The following is a 21,895-nucleotide window of genomic DNA, read 5'->3' as shown; positions in this document are numbered from 1 at the left end:
TAGTTGCCCTCCGAAAGCAACATGCAGCGGAATTGCACTTGGGAGACTTCCTTGTTTTCCTACGTAGAGTTGTGTCTTCAAAAGCAATTCAGTCAAAAATGGCATCTCCAAAGTGGACAGAAGTACTTCTCAACATTGCTTCTCAGAAGTGTTGCTCAGGTATGATCTTTTCAAAATGTACTCAATGGTTACTTGCATTTCTGTAGCGCAGTTCCTAAAAATAGGTCCTGTTAGAACATGTGTTACATAGTGAACAACTAAAGCTAACTTCAGTAGCTGTACACAAGTTACACTTTTTGGAAAATTGTGCGCTGGTGGCATGCAGCTGGCATCATAGGTGCATGTCTGATGCTGAAGTCACTTTCAGATTATTAACATATTGTTCCATCTTTAGGAGTTCCCTTGGTTGGCAATTTGAGGACTAGACTTCTTGCACTTCATGTACTAGAAGCTGTATTACCTGCTTGTGAATCTGGTGTTGAAGATGATCAAATGGCTCAGGTCTTTATATTTTGTTATAAGCTTTTACACCTGTTTCTTCAAAAAGTCTCATTAAACTTTTAAATGTCTCATAGGTTTGTTCAGAATCCAAATCAGGTGAGGCTCAGTGTAGATATTTGCTTATCTAAGAGCACTAAATATTTTGACATTTATAGCCACAAAGCAAAGTAAAACAATATAATATTATTCGTTGTCCTCATCTTGGATTTAAAATGATCTGAATTATATTCTAATACACCAGGTTGTTGAACGATTATTCTCGCTTCTGTCTGACTGCATGTGGGAGACTCCAATAGCTCAGGCTAAACATGCAATTCAAATAAAGGAAAAAGAACAAGAAATGAAGCTACAGGTAATGATGCTTTTACTTTCTCTTTTGACGGAATGCAACCGAGTTACATTTACCACAAATATTTTGTCCTATTTCTGATAGAAGCAAGGAGAGTCTGAAGATGAAGATGAGAATCTTCCCATACAGGAAGTGTCCTTTGACCCTGAGAAAGCTCAGTGCTGCATAGTGGAGAATGGGCAGATTTTAACTCATGGGAGTGGAGGTAAAGGATATGGTTTAGCATCCACTGGAGTTACTTCTGGGTGCTATCAGTGGAAGGTAGGTTGCATAAAAGTGTATTTCTTAACTTCTCTTACTTTGTTTTGCAAATATACTACGATTTATAAACAACAGCTACCTATGTTTTTTCCTTTATGACAATGTTCTTGAGAAAATGACATTTTGGCAGTGTTAGGTTTACAGTTGGACTTGATGATCTTAAGGGTCTTTTCCAACCTAAATGATTCTATGATTCCATTATTTCCAATCCAAAGCGAAGAGTTTGTGGTTGCTTTTGAGCACTGCCATTTGGATATTACAGTACACAGATTGGAGACTGTGAATATGTGTTGCGTATTTGTAGAGGTGATGGTACTTGTCCCTAAGATCCACAGTCAGCAGTGATTTTTTTAGGAATATAGATACATCCACAGTTGTATCCTTGTTAGTACCATCTTTGAGCATAACACTTTTACTTCTTTTTTTTACTTGAATCTGTGTAAATCACTCACTGTGAACATGAGGAGTAAAGCTTATTTATTTCTGTAATATTATTTTTAACACTCGAAACCCAACTTCTGGGTGTAAACGTTTTGAGTCTGGAGAAAAACACAACTTCTTTGTGTATTTACATACAGTTTTCTTAATTTCTAGTAGGTTAAGTTTAAATGACTTGTTAATGACTGACCTTAGACACCAAGATGTCGTTTTAGAGGTAGAGCGTGATTTCAGCTTATTAGCTTATTATTTTTTATTTATTAAAAGCTTCTGAGTAAAACAGTTAAAAGTGTGCATAAATATGTGTAAGGTAAATTTTCATAGCTTTATTGTGTTAAAATGCATATTCTCAACTTTTTTACCTGTTTTTTTTGTTTTGTTTTGCCTTCTAGTTCTACATTGTGAAGGAGAATCGAGGCAATGAAGGCACGTGCGTAGGAGTTTCTCGCTGGCCAGTACATGATTTTAACCATCGCACTACCTCAGATATGTGGCTATATAGAGCCTATAGTGGTAACCTTTATCACAATGGAGAACAAACATTGACTCTGTCCAGCTTTACCCAAGGAGATTTCATCACATGCGTATTAGATATGGAAGCAAGAACTATTTCCTTTGGTAAAAATGGAGAGGTATTTAACATTAATTGCTTTTTTGGTGTTTTTTGCAACAGTAATTTGACATGGATATTTTATATAAAGATAAGCATGACAGTTAAGACACGTGACAGTTTCAGTACTTACAAGGATTGTAATACAGGTATGACTGTCACGTTTCATGTTTTTGCTTGTTAAGTTGTTCTAAGTTTGGGGGTTTTGTTTTGTTTTTTAATTAGGAGCCAAAACTAGCTTTTGAAGATGTGGATGCAGCAGAGTTATACCCTTGTGTTATGTTCTATAGCAGTAATCCAGGAGAAAAGGTAACTTAAATGTTCATCTGCATAGGTGTACTGGTTTTGGCTGGGATAAAGTCAATGTTCTTCATAACAGCCCGTATGGTGCTATGTTTTGGATTTATGACCAAAACAGTGTTGATAATGCACAGTGTTTTAGCTATTGCTGAACAGTGTTTACACAGCATCAAGGCTTTCTTGGTTTCTTGCTCTGTCCCTCCCAGCAAGTACATTGGGGGTAGGCAAGAGGCTGGGAGGGAGTGCAGCTGGTCAGCTCACTTAATGTGACCAAAGGAATATTCCATACGATGTAACATCATGCGCAGCAATAAAACTGCAGGGAAGTTTGCCAGGGGTTTCTGTTGCTCGGAGACTGTCTGGGCATCAGTCAGCTGGTGGTGAGCGATTGCATTTTGCATCGCTTGTTTTTCTTTGTTTTGTTTTATTTTGGTTTTTTTTTCCCTCTTTTATTTATGAAACTTCTTTATCTTTTCTCACTTTTGCCCTTCTGATTTTCTTCCCCATTCTGCTGGGGAGAGTGATCAAGTGGCTGTGTGGGGCTTAGCTGCCTTACCGGGGTTAACCCTCAACAATAGGTCATAAGTTTATCCATTCCCTTCTGTTCTCCTCTGTGTCAATGTTATGGATGTTGTTTTTTTGGGGGGAGTGGGGGTGGTAGCTAACAAGTGCTGAGAATGTCACTGGTTATTCATTTTGATTTATGACATATATAGCACTACATTACTTGCACACTAGCTAGACTTTTCATAAATTCCTATATTGCGCAAGCTATTGTAAATTTAAAATGTTTTATTATTTAGAATTGATTTACAGACTTAATGTTTTACACACAAAACTGCATTCCCCAGAAACAAGGGAGAACGTAGTATTAGGAATTCCAGGTGGTCTTATGTGAGAAACCATGAACTGTTGTAATTTCAGCATCCTTGAGTTTGAAGGGATGCAGGTTTTGATCAGTGTTAAGGTGGATTTCCTAGGGAGCCCAAGCAAAAAAAGACAACGCTAGTAATTTTTTCTATTCAACAGGAGACTCCTGTATTTATGAAATAAGCTTCCTCAGGTATGTTGAGAAGATAACTTTTAAACTGTTCTCTTTAAACACTTAGGTGAAAATCTGTGATATGCAGATGCGTGGTACACCAAGAGATTTGCTACCTGGTGACCCCATCTGTAGTCCTGTTGCTGCAGTGCTGGCAGAAGCCACTATCCAACTCATTCGTATCCTTCATCGCACAGACCGTTGGACACACTGCATCAATAAAAAAATGATGGAAAGACTGAATAAAATCAAAACATGTCTTAAAGAAGCAGGCCAAAAGCTGAAGAAAAGTCGCTCAATTCAAAGTCGAGAAGAGAATGAGGTGAGAGAGGAGAAAGAAAATAAAGAGGAGGAGAAAAGCAAACATAGTAGGCATGGTCTGGCTGACCTTTCAGAACTGCAGCTGAAGATGCTCTGTGTGGAAGTGTGGCCTGTTCTAGCAGTAATTGGTGGAGTTGATGCTGGTCTTAGAGTTGGAGGTCGATGTGTACACAAGCAAACTGGACGTCATGCCACCTTGCTTGGAGTAGTGAAGGAAGGCAGTACATCTGCCAAGGTCCAATGGGATGAAGCAGAGATTACTATCAGGTATGCTCATTTCCTACACTTTTCACAATCTAGTGGTGTTTTGTGCTTGGAAATCTTCAGAAGTAACATACGTTTTACATTAGAGTCATGCTGATCAATTATTTTAAGCTTAGACTTCAAAATTTGGCTTTTTAAAACAAACAAATATTATGAGTTAAATTTTTATGCTATCTACTAATAAAATGCCTTGTATATCAAAAATAAATTTGATAGTTTTGAATTGATGAGCATCATTAGACTTCTTAGACTTCGCCTCTAGGTTTCAGAGTTGGGATGTGACCAGCTTGCCAGTTTTCCTAGATTTGAAATGAGCAATTTGTTTTAGAATTGGTATGTATTGGCTAACTAAAACTTTATTGCTGTCTTAATTTACTACAGCTTCTTGGTTATGTCTGCAAAGAACACTGATTTTTACTGGGGGTTAGTGCACACATTTGTTCTAAATGGTGAACCTGGTTCTGAAGAGAGACCTGATTCGGTTTATCAGAGTTGAGAACGGGTGTTTGCTGCATTGTCATTCCCTTCTTAGGGGACTGGCAATTGCTCTGTAGGGCTTGAGGAGTGGTTAAGGTCAGGAGGTGGGAGGATTCTCTCTTCTTAATGGTGGGTTGGATGACGGTGTTCAAATTAATGCTGCCTCAAAGTAGTGTTTGTTCATTCTCTGACCTGCCTTAGAGAGCTAAAGGAATGCCCCTGTATTAGATGTTAACACTCTGGAGTTGTTGTTCTGCAGAGGATGGTGAGAACTGGGGAGGAGGCTGGAAGGAGATATTCCTTTTTCCACCTATCTTGCAGACATGCCTTCAAAGGGAAGGCGCTTGGAAGGAAACTGAAATGAAGCTAGTGGCTTCTCTGGGCTCTCTGATGCTCTTGCAGGAATTGCCTGTGTTTTTGTGTGGAAAAGATTTGATTCACTAAATTCCTTAAACTCCTGGCTATAGTTGAACTGTAATCTTCTGGAGAAATTGAGCAGTAAACCCTTAATGTGAAAAAAATTTAGGAGTGTTTTCTTTCTTAAGCTTTTATACCTATTCACAAATTCAGCTCAGGTATGATGATAAAATTTGGCTTACGGTAGTTTTTCTTGGTAGAATTCTGTTACATATTTCTAAATAATATAGCAGAAACCTCTGTCAGCACAGAATTGATAGCTTCTATGATGCTTCTGGGTTTTAATGCATGTTGTTGAAAACCTGTGCATGCTTTGTTGCCTTTGCTCTGATACCATATCTCCCCATTTTCTGATCATAACCTCATTTTCCCCTGTTTACATTTAATTTTTAGAATTGGTTTGTTTATTTTATTAAATATATTTTACATCTTACTTTGCCTACATTATTTCCTGTACTTTCCTCCTGTCTCTCCCTCACTTGCTTTTTCCTGTGTCATTCTGATCTTTATTAAAGCTTCCCAACTTTTTGGTCGCCTAGTGATACTCCATTGTATAATCTGGAGCCCTGCGAACCACTGCCTTTTGATGTTGCAAGATTTCGTGGGCTGACAGCTACTGTGTTGCTGGACCTTACCTATCTGACTGGTATTCATGAAGATATGGGAAAGCAAAGCACCAAGAGACATGAGAAAAAACACAGACATGAATCTGAAGATAAAGGGGAAATGGACCAGAAAGCGGAGGGTGATGTTGGATCCGATATACGATTAGGACAAAGTGCTGATGATAACAAAGGACATAGCACTACAAGCTCTAAGTCAGAAAATGAAATTGCTTCCTTTTCTTTAGAACCATCAACACTAGGTATGGAATCCCAACACCAACCTGCTGAAGGAAGAAAAAAGAATCATGAACATACTCCAAGAAGTCATGATATAGTGCAGTCAGAAATCAGAGCAGTACAGCTATCTTATCTTTATCTTGGTGCTATGAAGTCACTTAGTGTTCTTCTTAGTTGTAGTAAATATGCTGAACTACTGTTAATACCAAAAGTCCTGGCAGAAAATGGTCACAACTCTGATTGTGCTAGTTCTCCAGTTGTTCATGAAGATGTTGAAATGCGTGCTGCCTTGCAGTTCCTGATGCGACACATGGTGAAACGGGCAGTCATGCGTTCACCGATTAAAAGAGCTCTAGGACTGGCAGATTTGGAACGAGCACAAGCCATGATCTACAAATTAGTGGTTCATGGGCTGCTGGAGGATCAGTTTGGTGGCAGACTTAAACAAGGTACATTTTCAAAATTATGGAAGTAGAGTGCCAAATTTTTTTTTTATTTCTATTGAAATTAATAGTAACAATGATAATAGAAGTAACGTAATCTTGTAATTTTGTAGTGGTTATACTTCAAAGGAATCTTAATTGGACAGAGAAATTTTACAAAGATGTTTTACTGTTTTATAGATATAATACTGACTTTTTTGCCTTTTCCCCAATTCCTTATTTTAATAAAAAGTGAATGCATATCAGTCAGTCAGAAATATGTTTCCAATTTGTCTTTAATACTTTTTAAAAACGAGCAGTTCTGTATATACTTGTCTAGAAGTATATATCATATAGTAAATATCATAAAGTTCACTGTTGTTAAATGTGATTGTATGCAGCCATGTTAACAGATGATGTCGAGCATCTGTATGTTCAGGGTGTAAGTAACCTGTGTTTCTGTCTGTGAAAATCTCTACATCAGTTGTGGGGTTTTGGGGTTTTGTTTTCTGAGGTTTTTTTCTGATATACTTAGCACTGCACTAACAGAAGCTGAACAGAAAATGTGTATCATTCCTTTTCTTAAAAATACGTGTATTACAGTCTGCATCTTGAGGGAAACCATTTAAATCAGTTTAAACAAGGAAAAAAATATCTAAAATGTTAAAGCTAATTACTGCGCTGTCTGGTTCTTTACTGTCTTATGAACGACTTCTAAACCAACCAAAAAAACCATTCAAAAATCTGTTACTTACACAGCTGAGTTAAAAATAGCTTTATAGTTAACCAGCTCTATTTCCATATCTGAAACTTCTTTCCCTTTTGCCTAAGAGAATAATCCTAGCTGTTGCAATCATAAATCTAAACATCGTAAGATCTAACCAAGTAAACGGCTTCTGTTATCATCTGGAAAGACTTGTTGACTATTTACCTTGTATTGGTATGACAACAGCAAGGGCTGATAGACTGATTTCTTTACGTAAGTCCATGAGTTATTGGCAGAAGTATTTGTATGGTGTGTGTTTCTGCACACCCCTTTCTTTGGGGGAATTTTAAATAATGATAGTTATTTTTGAAAGTTTAGCCACAGCTACTATTTTGCTCTACACAATTCTGTTAATGTTCCTGTAACGTCCTTTTTTCTGTTGCAGAAGTAGATCAACAAGTAGAAGAAGGTGATCAGTCTCAGCAAGCCCAAACACCAGTTACAACCAGCCCTTCTGCTTCTAGCACGACATCTTTCATGAGCAGCTCTCTGGAGGATACTACCACTGCTACTACTCCAGTAACTGATACTGAAACAGTTCCAGCTTCAGAATCACCTGGTGTTATGCCTCTCAGTCTTCTTAGGTAAAATATCTTTATTTTCAGCATATATGATTTTGTGGGTGTAGGGAACCAGTTGTGTGGTTTATATGCAATATAAACTTCAAGACTGCAAGACAGTCTTCAGCTGTTTAAGTCTTTGAAAATGTTAATGTTTGTATTTACTGTCAAGAACTGCCTCTTGGCAGAGGACAAAGTTTAATTTGTTACTTTGCCTTGCAGGACATGTGTTACTAGAAATAAAAAGCTGTTAGGCTTTTAACATACACTGTATATATATGTAATATCTGAATTTTTCAAGACGGGAGAAAATACCTTCCTTGTGTTGTCCTTCAGTTCTGATGTTTATTTGGTATAGTTTAAATTACAATTCTCTGAAATTCTGTATTTTTAATGGATAGTTGTTGATTCTCAAACTAGAGTAGATCTTAGTTTGTAGGTAACATCCTGCAAGCTAAGACCTCGTTTCAGCCTACCCTCACATACTGAAATGGAAGTAAAATGAAGCTAGTTAATCTGCAGAGGCTATTTGTGATGTAGAAGGAAATCTGCTTTACATTGAACAGAGTCCTGTTCTAAGTTTAAAATTCTGTTGATGTATCTGACCTCTGTTCTTAGAAGTTTTGCAGATATAATTTGACAAAAGCCAGAACAATGTCCTATTACTAGGACAGTGAAAGTAAAATACTCGCCTGATTTATTAGTCAGGCTGAGTTCTGAACAAAGTGGGGAAATGGGAAGACTGTTTACTTCTCCTTTATCTCCTAGGACAGCTCTTGGTCTATGAGGGGTTTTTTTTAGGTGCATACTTAGAATTTGACTTCCAGGCAAAGGTAGTAGGAATGAGCTGTTCCAACAGGGAACTGTTGGAACTGTTCCAACTCATTTTCTACCCACCCCAATGTATGTATTGCGCCTTACCCTTACACAACTCAATTGCTGTAAAGTATGACTTGCCAAGTGCACTTTAATTTGACTTTTTTCTTGTGTCAGACCTTTTTCAGCATAGCTCTTCTTAATATAAATGTATATTGTTCTTCTTTAAAGGCAAATGTTCTCCAGTTATCCTACTACAACTGTACTTCCAGCACGACGTGCTCAGACTCCTCCAATATCATCTTTACCAACATCTCCTTCAGATGAAGTTGGAAGGAGACAAAGTTTGACTTCTCCTGATTCCCAGTCTGCAAGGCCTGCCAATCGTACAGGTAAACTTGTAGTCAATATAGATAGATATGTGGACAAGTTAGTAAATTCACAGAAGTTCAGTGTAGTCTTTTAAGACATTGAAAATCAATAGGGTTTCTTTTTAATGCAACCTAACATGCAAAGCATTGTTGAAAACATTTTAATGACTATCTTAGGACAAAAAGCTGTAGATTGTCTAGCTGTAGACTTTATCAAGCAAATGAAAATAGTTTTTAAAAGCTGTGGAATGGATTACAAACTACATGTATAAAATGAGAATGCAGTATAATTGGTAATTACTTCAAAATGTTACTTCGATTTGGGCTTGTTTCCTTGGTTATGTGCCACTGTTAAGTGCACTAATTTTCTAGCTTTTATTAGATCATATACCATGCAGAAAACAAGAATTGGCATATTTTGGTACATATACCAGTGTAGCTCCTTCCAATTAATCTTGTTTAATGAGGTAGAAAGGGCTGTCCAACCTTCATGGGCTCCTCATGCTGCTGTCTGGAATCATGTGAAGGTAATGGGAGGCTTCTGTTCATAGCAGTTTTATTACTGCCTGCGCTGTACTACTCAAAACAGAAACTTGCTCTATTCCGGCGTACACGCAGAATGGAATAGCTAGGAGGCTGAGCAAATTGTTGCATGAGCATCTTGAGCTTCTAAAGAGCACAAATGATTATTGTGATGCAAAGGAGATAATACTAAAAAGAAAAATACAAGTCCGTATGTATGTGTTTTGTATTAAATGAATAGAAGAGACTGAGCTAAAGTATATTCTCAGTGCTGAGAAACAAAGTCCATGCTTTAAAATTCTGGACTGATAAAACTTTTTATTCTTGCTCTCACATCCCTGCTATTAGTTGGGTCTTTCAGCTGTTTCATTTGTTGCATAGCAACTTGTCTGCTCGGTTTCGTGTATCTCTTTTTTTTTTTTTTTTTTTTAAAATGAGATTACTTGCTTCTAGTCACGATACTGTCTTTATAACGGTGTGTGTTAGTACATTGTTGATGCCTTCGTTGATCAGACCTCACTTTTATGGCAAATGATAAGGAAACTGTGTTTTTTGGGCAGTAACTGACCTTTTTAGAGTCCCTTGAAAGACTCTTTGCACAGAAATATAGCCATCATCTGCAAAGAGATTTTTCAGATGTGTCACCAGCTTAGTTGAGATCTCTTTCTGTACCTTAAGAGGAATGTGTATTGGTGTGATGTCATAACATTTGGGAATTTTGATGATTCAGACACGGATAACTTAATCTAGTCTACCTAAATATAAATCAAATAGATAATTTTATACAGTTTTAAATGGAAATAAACTTCTTAGAAATACCTTAAAAGAAATAGTTCTTTGAATATCATCAGTATCCTACTTAATTAAACAGACGCTTACATAATATATATGTTACTAATAAGAATGAGCACCCTCTGGTTTCATTACAGAAAGTATCCTACTTTGTGGAAAGTAGTAGAGAGGAAAGTTGTTAAGGGCAATTACTCCCTTATTTGAAGCTAATATATCAAAGTAAGGTCTAGTAAAGTAACACTAAAGAAAGATTTATGCACTTTACATTTAACATTTTCTGTCTTTTAAGCTTTGTCTGATCCAAGCAGCCGACTTTCAACATCCCCTCCTCCTCCTGCCATTGCTGTTCCATTGTTAGAAATGGGGTTCTCCCTCAGGCAAATTGCAAAAGCTATGGAAGCTACAGGTAATCTATAACTATAATAGCAGTTTAAACTGAAAAATTAGATAAATATGAAACACTTTTTTTTCCAATGGAATACTTCAATTTTTTTTCCCATGAATGGTTATAGAACTTAAAAATTATTTTTTCACCATCAATGATATAATACAATTCTGAAGTGTGATTTTCCTGCTTTCAGGTGCCAGAGGAGAAGCAGATGCACAGAATATCACAGTGCTGGCCATGTGGATGATAGAGCACCCTGGAAATGAAGATGATGAAGAGCCCCAATCAGAAGGGACTGCAGATTCACGACATGGGACAATAGTCTCTGGAAGTGGTGGAAAATCTGGTGATCATTGTTATTTACAGTCACCAGGTGATATCCCTTCTGCTGATGCCACTGAAATGGAGGAAGGCTTTAGTGAGAGGTAGAGTGTAGTTTTCTTCTAATTGCTTGTAATCTGTTGCTGAAACTAAAAATCTCACAAGTTCATTGTTGCTGACAGAACATTACTTTGTAATACCACTTTTGAATTTTGTTACAACATGAGTAAAAGCAAAGATGCAATGAAATTAGGTGTACATGGTGCATTTATTTTCCAGTACTGTTTGTGCACAGAACTGGGGAAGACTGTAACTGAGCATCCTTCCTTCAAAAAAAAAGAGGAAGGAGGAACGAAAAAAATGAGGGCATACAGCTTACATTTTACCTAGAAGACCTAGTAATAAAGCAAAATTTCATTGGAGGTTTTTTTTTTTCTTCAGTGTATTCATGAACAGGTATTTTTCTACATTTTTCTTTTTAAATGAATTCTTGGTTTGTCCAGAGAGGATGAAACTGAATTGAAGTTTACATTCTCAGTCACCTTTACAACCTTAGATCTAAACTATCTATTAAACAAGGAGGAAAGGTGGTTGGTTTTCTTTTGTTTTTAATCCTAAAAGTAGTGGTTATATTTTTAGTGACATCTATTAGGAATCATACTAATGATCATACATAGCTTTTTTGTTAATAGGGAGGATGACAATTACAAGATGTATTTTGAGAACACTTGTTCAGATTCCTTGATCCTACTGAGAAATGCATTTTTAAGTTTCCCCAGTTACTTTGTCCCAGGTAAACTGTCATTTCACGGACAACTCACAGATTTCAGTTGGGAGAAATAAACTAAGCAACAAGTGTTACTAAGTAACTGAAACTCATGTTTTGCAAAGTATTTTGGGCAAAAGAGGGAATGACTGAGGCAGCAACAAGAGAAATGTTGATTTTATTTCTTTTATAAAGGAGAAGAAACCTACTTCGAGCTGTAGTTAACATTGACAGCATAAAATGAGTGCTCTCCTGAAATTTCTACAATGCTTAGGCACTATAGAAACATTGAATAGGTGTTGACATTGCTGCATCTAATTTGTTTGAGGTAAATCTCACAGTCAAAAAGACAGTAAATACATGGAACGGAAAATTCTTGAATTCCAAATTCCCTTTTTTCCTTCCGTGAAAGAAAGAAAGAAAAAAACAATGCCAATAAATATTATTTTAGTATTTTTCCTTATTTACTGTATGTGGCTGTTTAAAACTTGGTTTGATTTACCTGTAAATTACAAATCCTTGTAGCCCTGATAATATGGATCATGTGGATAATGCAGCTTCTGCAAGTGGACCTCCTTCTAGAAGTCGGTCAGCTGTAACGAGAAGACACAAATTTGATTTAGCTGCCCGAACATTGCTAGCACGTGCTGGTAAGTATACTGAAAGACTTCCAAGGTCTTTGCTTATCCAGTAAATGAAGAGGAGGGGGATTGGTACTTAGCATGAAAGTTACAAAACTCTCCTTCACATATGTGTATCAGTGTATATTTGAGAGTTTTATGTAGTAATAAGTAGATTATGTTTAGCAGAAGAGTTAAAAACAAAGCAAAAGGAAGTTGAAAGTATAGTCATCTTTACTACATGCAAAATAAAAGTACTACTTTTTTTTTTTTTTTTTTTTTTTTTTTTTTTACTTGAGCGGGATTATACCGCTCTGTACAGGCCCACAGGAATCAGAGTCGAAGAGAAGGGATATCTTTGCAGCAAGATCCAGGGGCGCTTTATGACTTCAACTTGGATGAGGAGTTGGAAATTGACCTTGATGATGAAGCAATGGAAGCTATGTTTGGGCAAGACCTGGCTAGTGATAATGATATTCTGGGAATGTGGATCCCAGAGGTATTGGATTGGCCTACCTGGGTGTGTGTGACTGCAGCGGGGGCTGCTTTAACTTACTGCTTTTTGCATGTTCATATTTTTAAATTCAAAGTAACGCGCGTATGCTTATAGCCTGTTTGAAAATATCTTACTAAATGCCAGCAATCCTTAAAATCTTCTTGTATTCTGTAGCTTCGCTTTTAGATTAAGAATAGTGCTTTCTTGTGTTTCTTGCTCTGCACTTCTACATGTACATAGTTTTTCTTCTACCTCCCCTGAAAGATGAGAACAGAACCAGTATAGTTGTTGTTTTGATGATACCACTTAAAAATCAAGTAGGTGTTCCAGATTGCTTAGCTGTGTGGGATAACAAATACGGTTGTAAATGTTTGTTCTATTTAAAATAATAATAATAATAATAATAAATAATAATAATAATAATATATCTGATCTGTAGCAACATAATTTGCACTTAAATCGGTTTTTCTTAATTTAGTCATGTCATGTATTTAATTCTCTGGGAAGGATATGGTGACAGTCCTCACTCAACTGTTGTATAGCCCACTAAAAATACATTTGAGGTGGAAAAGAAATATCACAACAGCAGCTTGTTAATCTTTGGATTATCCATGTCAAATTAGACAAGCAACCCGCAAGACTGAGCTTTTGTCTCCTAATTACGATGTTACCTGACTCTGATATGGAAGCAAGTTTCAGTATGCATATTGAATTTTTCAGGGAGCTTGTTTCACTGGAACACCACAATGAAATTACTGACTTAGGACAGAAATGTAATTATAGAAAAATGAACTTTATATTCAGAGAAAACCTTGGAATTTATTGACACAAATGATAATTATTGTTGCTCAGTAAACGTAAAGTCCGTTTGAAGAAAAAAAAAAAGGATTGTTTTTTCTTTGTTGGATGTCTAGTCAAGTTCTGAGGAGAACCAGATAACTTAAAGATAGCATTGAATGTGAACTAATAGTTATATGTGAAAAGTTACACCGTAAAGAATTTTGAGTCAGATCCGAAATGAAGTAGGAAAATCTCATCCTCTGAAACTTTACTTCCAAATGTTTTTCCTGTTCTGAGATAGTCTGCTCCTCATTATGTCATAAATTGTCTATTTCTGCTTTGCTTTTGTGCAAGTTAACCATATAAATATCACTCTGTGTGTGTAACAGAAATGGGCAGGAACATCCACCTAAGAATATTGGCGTATTTTATATCTAATATGAAGACATTTCTTATGTACAAATAACATGTGAAAATCTTACTACGCAGCATGTTTGTGAATCTGAAGACAGAGAAGAAGTAGTGGTTTGTGAACTGTGTGAATCCAGTGTTGTCAGCTTCAATCAACACATGAAAAGAAACCACCCAGGCTGTGGTCGTAGTGCAAATCGCCAGGGCTATCGTAGCAATGGTTCTTATGTAGATGGATGGTTTGGTGGTGAATGTGGAAGTGGAAATCCTTACTATTTATTGTGCGGCATCTGCAGAGAGAAATACTTAGCCCTGAAGAGTAAATCTAAAACGTCAACTTCTGAAAGGTACAGCAGTACAAGTTGGTGGAATACTCTGTGTAAAGAAAGGAAACAACTTAAAAATGTTTACTAGCATCAGCATTTTAAGAATTTGGTTGAAGAAATTAAAATTCCTAGCAGAATTTGTCTTTATTTTAACTGAGGCTTAAAATTGTTCTCTGTATTCAACAAATGCATATTTAGAAAAAAGGTTGTCTTGATATTTCTATTTTTTAAATGAAAAACAAGGAATTATTTCTTGGGATGTTGCCTACTCTTGTTGACTTTTGAAAGCTTCCTTTTTCAATTTTGTCTGACAATTCCAGTATTTTTTGTGGGCCTTTCTCACATTGGTGCTTCCCCCCTCCACAGACACTTTTAGAAGCCCTTTTATTTATCTCTCTGTTACTAGCCATTTCCAGAAATCATATATACATTGACCTAACAGTAAAGTAACTTAATAGTAAACCAAGTTTAAAATTATTATGCATATATGTAAATTATTGGATCCATTCAGTTATTTCCTTTGTTATTTTTTCATACAGGTACAAAGGCCAGGCTCCTGATTTAATAGGTAAACAAGACAGTGTCTATGAAGGTATGTTTTTAAGTTGCTGAAGATACTAAATACTTCGCACTTGCACAGTGTTTTATTTTTCTATAAAGGTACTTCCATGCAAATAAACCTGTCATGAAACTGTTCATGAAGGTATACTTTAAAATCTTCTTCAGACTACATGTAGTATTTTAATATTTTTTTTAGTTCAAATGGGAAAAAAATCAGTGACATTTTTTCCCATGTCTTTCATTTAAGTAGCTGAAATGGCAAATACTTAACTTTGGGTGATAAGGTATTGTGGGTAGATGTTACATCCAGAACTGCACATACAGAGCCTTATGTTCAAATACATTTCTTCAGCTGCCTTTGTAGGAGAAGTTAATTAGCATAAGTTAGAGTCTCAAAAGTCTGCCATTAGGCTTATTCTTTTTCTACCTTTGTACTAGCTGAGAGTGTCCTGAGGATGGCTTTCACTTTAAACAGATTATTTCTAGTGATTGTAGAAAACCTTTCCCGGATGATTCTTTGATTCTGGACCTTTCTGTAGCTTGTATGATCGCGATTGTATGATTTACCATGTTTGTCTATTAAAGAGTAAATGAGTACTCCAGAACTTAACAGCAAGTCTATCTTCCAATAGATAAAAGGTGTTCAGATTCTACTGTATGGGGAGTGAGATAGAGCGGGAGGGATCAGTAAATTAAGTTGACTCCTGTGTAAATGGTTGGGAAATGAATGGAATGCACAACTGAATTGCAATTATAGTGCTTTTTTTCTCTCCCACCCCCACCCCTCCTGGGAAGGAAAAGCAAAAGCTTGGGTGTACAATTATGACCTAAGAACTCGTGCATACTTTTTTGATAAATATGAAGACCAGAAATTTCTAGTATCTGTCTTTACTACTGAGTCCTTTGGAATATGCACCTGTTATCATGATTTAAAGCACAATTGTATGTCTACGCTTTTCACTATATTCCAGGTTTTGGAGTTGTCTTGTGCTAGATGTGATGACCTCTCATTTCTGTGTTTTAAAAAACCAGTTAGTTTGATGCTTCAGAGAATCTTCCATGAAACTTCTCTGCAGTAGAAATAAAGATCAAATTTAATGGAGAGGGGCAAGAGCGGGGTTTTGTTTTGTCTATGTCAACATCAGAACATGAGTTTTTAAGACTACTATGTTGTAGATTACAATCCACCTTTTATACCCTGTATTGTTTTTTTAATTAATTGAAATTATTTAGTATTTTAGCTTTTGTAACCAAGTGTAATTATATTTCTCCAATTCTAGAAGACTGGGATATGTTAGATGTAGACGAAGATGAAAAGCTGACAGGAGAGGAGGAGTTTGAATTACTGGCTGGACCTCTTGGGTTAAACGATCGACGTATTGTACCTGAACCTGTACAGTTCCCTGACAGTGACCCTCTGGGTGCTTCAGTTGCAATGGTGACAGCCACCAACAGTATGGAAGAAACATTGATGCAAATAGGTAAATTTGAAATGAGTTTCATTCAAAGAAAAATACCTCCCCTTTGGTGTGATTTTTATAGGGGCAATGCAGAAATATTTTGACAGTCTTTCCTGCCTCCCACCATGAGGAAGTGAAGACAGGGTTCTAAATTGTCCTTTTATTATAGGGAGTTAGAGAGAGGAATGTGAGGCATTCATATTGGCAGAAGGCTTGAAGCTTTGATTTACTAATAAAACTGTGACCGTAGTCCTACAGTGGATGCCACTAGCATGTTTTGCAGAACTCAAAGATGGATTCATGGATTTAAGTTGGGACTTACTGACCAGCCTACTGAAATGCAGGATCAATATGTAAGTTTGTAGGCCCCTCTAATGGAAAAGGGAAACAGAGGAATTAACATTAACTTGAGTATTGTCAAGTTGTGCTCATCTATCTTTGAAAATAAGGAATAATTAAATTATGGAGTGTATTTCAGGAATGTGTTTTCCTCTCAGTCATTATCACTATAGTTCTGTATGTATGAAATGTTGAAAAATTAATGAGTAATTTGCAAACTTAGGCCAAATTTGCTGCTGTGCTTATTACTATATGATAATGTTTTGTTTTTCTTTAAACACTAATGCAAATCATCATTATTTCCAAGGCTGTCATGGCTCTATAGAAAAAAGTTCTTCTGGCAGGATAACCTTAGGAGAACAAGCAGCTGCCCTAGTAAATCCACATGACCGTGTTATGGCTCTAAGAAGAGTGACGGCTGCCGCCCAAGTCCTCCTTGCAAGAACTATGGTTATGAGAGCGCTCTCGCTTTTGTCTGTCAGGTTTGTGGCATCCTTGGCAACACTTCCACCTTTCCATTTGGAACCAGTTATCAAGTTATGTTTGATAGGGATGCAGTTTTAAGCTATTTGGGAAAGTGATTCCATTTTATATACTTACATCATACTATTAAGAGAAAAAGTTCTGTTGATTTTGTTCTTTTGAACCCCATCTTCAAACTTTATGAAATAAAATTCTACATCTTATATGAAAAGTGGACTCCAGTAGTATTAGCCATTCGGAACATAAAGATGCTGTGTTTGTTAGTGAGTTTTTGTTCAAGGCAAGTATTACAACTTAGGGGTAAACATTAGAGGAAAGAAGATGAAGTGAAGGAGTTGATGGGATATGAGGATTTAAAAACTGGCTTTGTACAAGATACCTGTGCAACTATGAAGACATTGCAGAGATCTGACATGTACGTGTGCATACTGTCATAGCATAACTCTAAACATGAATTATCCATATAACTTTGTTTATGAGTGATTCCAGGGAAACTCATGGGTTTTTGCTAGAGCAAGTCTATAATGTGTTTTTGTCTTCAGCTTAAAAGAAAAGGAGTGGAGGGGCTGCAGCTTCATTTCTCTTCTTCCCCTTCCCCCTGCATGGTAGCAATGTCCAGCTAATCAAATAGGCAGTGTTCACTAATGGTTTGGGAATAGTTTTATCCAAACATAACTTTCTTTTAAAATGCACTAACAAAACCAAGAGCATTTATGTTCATTTTTGACAGTGGTTCCAGTTGTAGCCTGGCAGCTGGTCTTGAATCCTTGGGATTAACAGATATCAGAACTTTGGTTCGTTTAATGTGCCTCGCTGCAGCAGGGAGAGCAGGCCTCTCCACAAGTCCATCCACTGTGTCAAGTTCAACAGAGCGATCTAGAGGAATACACAGCAAAACAAGCAAGCCTATATCTTGTCTTGCCTATCTGAGTACAGCAGTAGGCTGTTTGGCGTCAAACACTCCTAGTGCTGCAAAACTGCTTGTACAGTTATGTACGCAGGTAGGACTGTTATTTCAACATAAATATTTATATTAAACTACTTACACATGAGATGAAGCAATTGATTTTGTACATATTGATAATTTGTGCTTTTATCTTCTGAACTGTGATGAGTGCCCTCAGTTTGAGGATATCCTTAGAGTTCTTGCTTATGGCTTTGCACAAAGGGTATGTTTTATTGTTGGTAAAAAGCAAGTAACTTTTTTTTTTGCTGAGTTCTCTTTTCAAGTGGAGAAAAATGGATGTGGTTTTTGTATTGATAGGGTTTTTCTGTTAAAGTTTTGGGTTTTTTAATTGAGTCAACTCTATGTGGAACACAGATTGTTTACATTTGGAAAGACCTACAGCTGTGGACATGCAGCAGGATTTCATATGTATCAGGAAACTTCTAAGCAATCAGAGTAATTGTTCTGTTCTTCTGAGTTTGAAATACAATTGTGTGAAATACGAGTGTTGGATGGGATAATGCATTTTATTATGTGTTACTGCTTTTTATGCTGCCACCAGGTGCATAACTTTATAAAAAGTTCTTCTATAAGCTCCTTAGTTCTTGCTGGTATTCTTGGTTATTTGGTACTTTTTTTTCTTTTCTTTTTTTCTTTTTCTTTTTTTTTCCCCCCCTTCTAATCCCTGGATCTGGATAGTTGATTCCATTAAGACCAGGTATTCCCCAGGGCAGAACTTAAATTCCATATTGTACATGATCTTTGCCTGCTAAAATAAAAGTGGTTGGGAGCTGAGAATTTTTGAAAAAAAATTGAAGATCTTTAAAACTCTGCATGATTTGTTCAACTAAAAATGTTTTCCAAAATTGATTTTTCTGTTTGTTCAGGTTATTTATTGTCTTTAATTATTTGTTTTTAGAATTTGATTTCTGCGGCAACTGGTGTAAACTTGACAACAGTTGATGATCCAATTCAGCGAAAATTTTTGCCAAGTTTTTTAAGAGGAATTGCAGAAGAAAACAAACTTGTCACATCTCCGAATTTTGTGGTTACTCAAGCACTTGTAGCATTGTTGGCAGACAAAGGGGCCAAACTGAGGCCAAATTATGATAAAGCAGAAATTGAAAAGAAAGGTATGATATAGCTTTGTTCTTAAATGTTAATTATTAAATCTTCAATTCCTCATTTGTATTTAAGGAGACACTTCCTAGACTAATGTATAAATAAATATACTCTCAAAAATGTACAAAACTTGTTTTAATCAAAGTAATCTTATAGTTTAGTACACAGATTTTACTTAGAAATATGATGTTATTACATAGTTGCATCTTTTGCCACTTGAAAAAAAAAAATCTGAACGTGTGTGTATTCAAAGCCATATAGCTAGGACATTCAGCCTCGGTTATGTCATCTAATGAAATTAAGGGGAATAAGAGTTGACTACTGCCACAGAAGTACTGTTCTGTCTCTGACACAGAAAGTTGTGCTGCCTCTGCTGTGGGAGGTCAGGGAGCCAAAAAGCAACTGCTGTGCCTCAACACCAGGCTGTTGCTGTGTCAAAGGGAGGGAAGGACATAGCAATGACAGCAGCTTATCTCTGTCAGAGGAGGCATTTTCCCGTTCAGAAAGCACTTGCTCTTTGAACAACTGTTTTCCATATGGTAGGAATAAGACTATTCGTAATTCCATTCTTAAGGGGGTTTTGTGAAATTTTAAAGGGGGTTATTTTTCTCTTAGTATCAGAAGAGTGTTTTTTCTAATAGTTAACATGATTGCAATGATCTTATAAGATGTTTGTTAATCTCTTTTTTTCTGGAAATTATGGCTAATGCTGTGTTCATTTGTGTAATTCTGTTTGGTACTCATCTAGGCATCATCTCATTGTTTTGTCTAAGCAGGTTTAATTGCCCATTTGTATGCCCATCCTTCCTATGATCCTTCTGCTGTAGGCCCTCTGGAGCTGGCTAATGCACTAGCAGCTTGCTGCCTTTCTTCAAGGTTATCTTCACAACATAGGCAGTGGGCTGCTCAACAGCTGGTGCGAACTCTTGCAGCACATGATCGAGATAATCAAACTATTCCTCAGACCCTCGCTGATATGGGGGGAGACTTACGAAAATGTTCCTTCATAAAATTAGAGGCTCATCAGAACAGGGTAAGCATGATTTCTCCCAAAATTGCATGAATTTTAATACTTTTTTTTTGCAGAATACAGAAAAAGTAAAACACTACTATTTTACAAATATACTGACTGAAATTATTTCTCACAAGAAGTAGTTTTTTGGTGATAAAGTAAGTTATTGCTCGAGGGTACCTCTGATGCAGAAAAATGCTTAGCTGCTTTGAAGCTTCAGTTAAAGGGGACATGAAAGTGTTCTCACAGTACATGAAGTCAGCAGAATCACCCTAAATCTTTTCTTAGACTAGATCTTAATTTGCATTAATTTTTCTGTCATAGTAGTTAATGTCTTTGTCCAGTATTCTGTGCAACAGTGGCCTGCGGAGCATGGGTCTGAACAAAGTGTGGCATCCTTGTAAAGCATGCTTAATTACAGTACACAATACTGTAAAAGTAGAAAAGTGTATCTTGTTTGATTGTTACAATGTATTTCAATAATGTAGCTAATGCTCTGTCCCATTGGTTAATATCTGCTTAATATTAGTGAACAAACATACCTAAGCTTTAGATTTAAATTCCAGTTTTGCCATGATTACTTTGGTATTTGTAGGTCATGACATGTGTTTGGTGCAATAAAAAGGGACTTTTGGCGACTAGTGGAAATGATGGCACCATTAGAGTGTGGAATGTTACAAAGAAGCAGTATTCATTGCAGCAAACGTGTGTGCTCAACAAGCTGTAAGTTGATTCTTTATAGTAGTCATATATTTAATTTAAGCTGTAATTGTGCAAGATAATGAAAAGAGCCAACCCTGCAATATCTCCTGCACAGACATTCTCTCACTTTTTCTCTGGGACTGTTGCTGTGTTTATGGCATGCAAAGTAAATTAAATAGCTTAAAACTGAAAACAGAACTTAAATATCAAGCTGATAAGAGTCGGTGTAAAGAGATGGTGTTAAAGCTGTTTAAAGATATTCTTAATTAATTCATATAATGAGAAATGGGTAAAATAAAAACTGTAAGGGACTGTCATAAGAAAAAAATGTGAATATCCCTTCAGTGGGTTCCAGTGGACAGTTCCAGCATATAAGATGATAATTACGAGTGTGGTGATTTGAGTCAAGTGTGAAAAAAGAATTTGTGACTTCTGGGATTCAGGAACTGAGCGTAGTTCTTCTTCATGAGAGTATCTGGGAAGTACTTTTGTATCATTTGGATGTGTCCAAAAAAGAAGAAAGAAAAAGAAAAGATTAAAATCTAATTCTTTAGTACAGCTTAAGTGAGTTTAACTCAGAAGAATGAAGAAACAATAGTGAACTAGAAGGATGTTCCATGATGATTTCTTAGTGGTCGTTCTAGTTCTTGTTTGCTTGCTACTGTTAGATGCTGCCTTAAAAGGAATAAACGCAATGACGTAACTTGACTTCAGAAGGTAGTAATGAGAGCAGCATCTTCCTTTAACAGAGATCTTCTATTATTCATGTGTCAGAAAAGTGTGCTTCCTGTACAGTAGATTCAGAATTCAGTACTTTCATGGGCTTCACTGCTAACAATCTCAATATTGACTTTAAATACAAATGCAACACAATTCTGTTTATATTCTTTATCGCAGTGGGTTAGTGCCAGTTCATCTTTAAAGGCAGAATTATTTTTTTTAGCCCTGAGAGATGAGCAGATGAAAAGGCATTGTCCCCTCTTTTTGATAGAATTATCTCCTCTTTCTGTGAGAATACTTTTTGTTTTTCTGAGTTCGGAGGAACATTATTTAAATGGTATTAGATTACTGTTCATAGTAATACAGTATTA

At 36.4% G+C, this 21,895-nt stretch overlaps 1 protein-coding gene across 7 annotated transcripts in view; it reads left to right on the top strand.

Moving 5' to 3' along the window:
- The window catches only part of HERC1 (HECT and RLD domain containing E3 ubiquitin protein ligase family member 1), a 107,829-nt gene that overhangs the window by 62,717 nt on the left and 23,217 nt on the right, over positions 1–21,895 (top strand). For 3 of the 7 annotated variants that reach the window (XM_076348400.1, XM_076348398.1, XM_076348399.1), the window contains exons 31-52: positions 4–159; positions 395–501; positions 743–853; positions 935–1,111; positions 1,942–2,181; positions 2,385–2,468; positions 3,569–4,089; positions 5,496–6,271; positions 7,396–7,594; positions 8,618–8,778; positions 10,361–10,477; positions 10,653–10,884; positions 12,072–12,196; positions 12,466–12,686; positions 13,932–14,200; positions 14,719–14,771; positions 16,021–16,221; positions 16,847–17,021; positions 17,753–18,023; positions 18,888–19,101; positions 19,867–20,123; positions 20,698–20,825. In XM_076348400.1, the coding sequence (XP_076204515.1) occupies positions 4–159; positions 395–501; positions 743–853; positions 935–1,111; positions 1,942–2,181; positions 2,385–2,468; positions 3,569–4,089; positions 5,496–6,271; positions 7,396–7,594; positions 8,618–8,778; positions 10,361–10,477; positions 10,653–10,884; positions 12,072–12,196; positions 12,466–12,686; positions 13,932–14,200; positions 14,719–14,771; positions 16,021–16,221; positions 16,847–17,021; positions 17,753–18,023; positions 18,888–19,101; positions 19,867–20,123; positions 20,698–20,825 (4,795 nt within the window). The remainder of the gene's footprint in view (positions 1–3; positions 160–394; positions 502–742; positions 854–934; positions 1,112–1,941; positions 2,182–2,384; positions 2,469–3,568; positions 4,090–5,495; positions 6,272–7,395; positions 7,595–8,617; positions 8,779–10,360; positions 10,478–10,652; positions 10,885–12,071; positions 12,197–12,465; positions 12,687–13,931; positions 14,201–14,718; positions 14,772–16,020; positions 16,222–16,846; positions 17,022–17,752; positions 18,024–18,887; positions 19,102–19,866; positions 20,124–20,697; positions 20,826–21,895) is intronic. The other 4 variants (XM_076348402.1, XM_076348404.1, XM_076348403.1 and 1 more) reach the window with 4 other exon arrangements.

Source organism: Aptenodytes patagonicus, chromosome 10 (assembly GCF_965638725.1).
Source record: "Aptenodytes patagonicus chromosome 10, bAptPat1.pri.cur, whole genome shotgun sequence".
NCBI classification, from domain to species: Eukaryota; Metazoa; Chordata; class Aves; order Sphenisciformes; family Spheniscidae; genus Aptenodytes; species Aptenodytes patagonicus.
The sequence above is the reverse complement of the archived record's forward strand: the minus strand, read 5'-3'. Positions and strand labels throughout refer to the sequence as shown.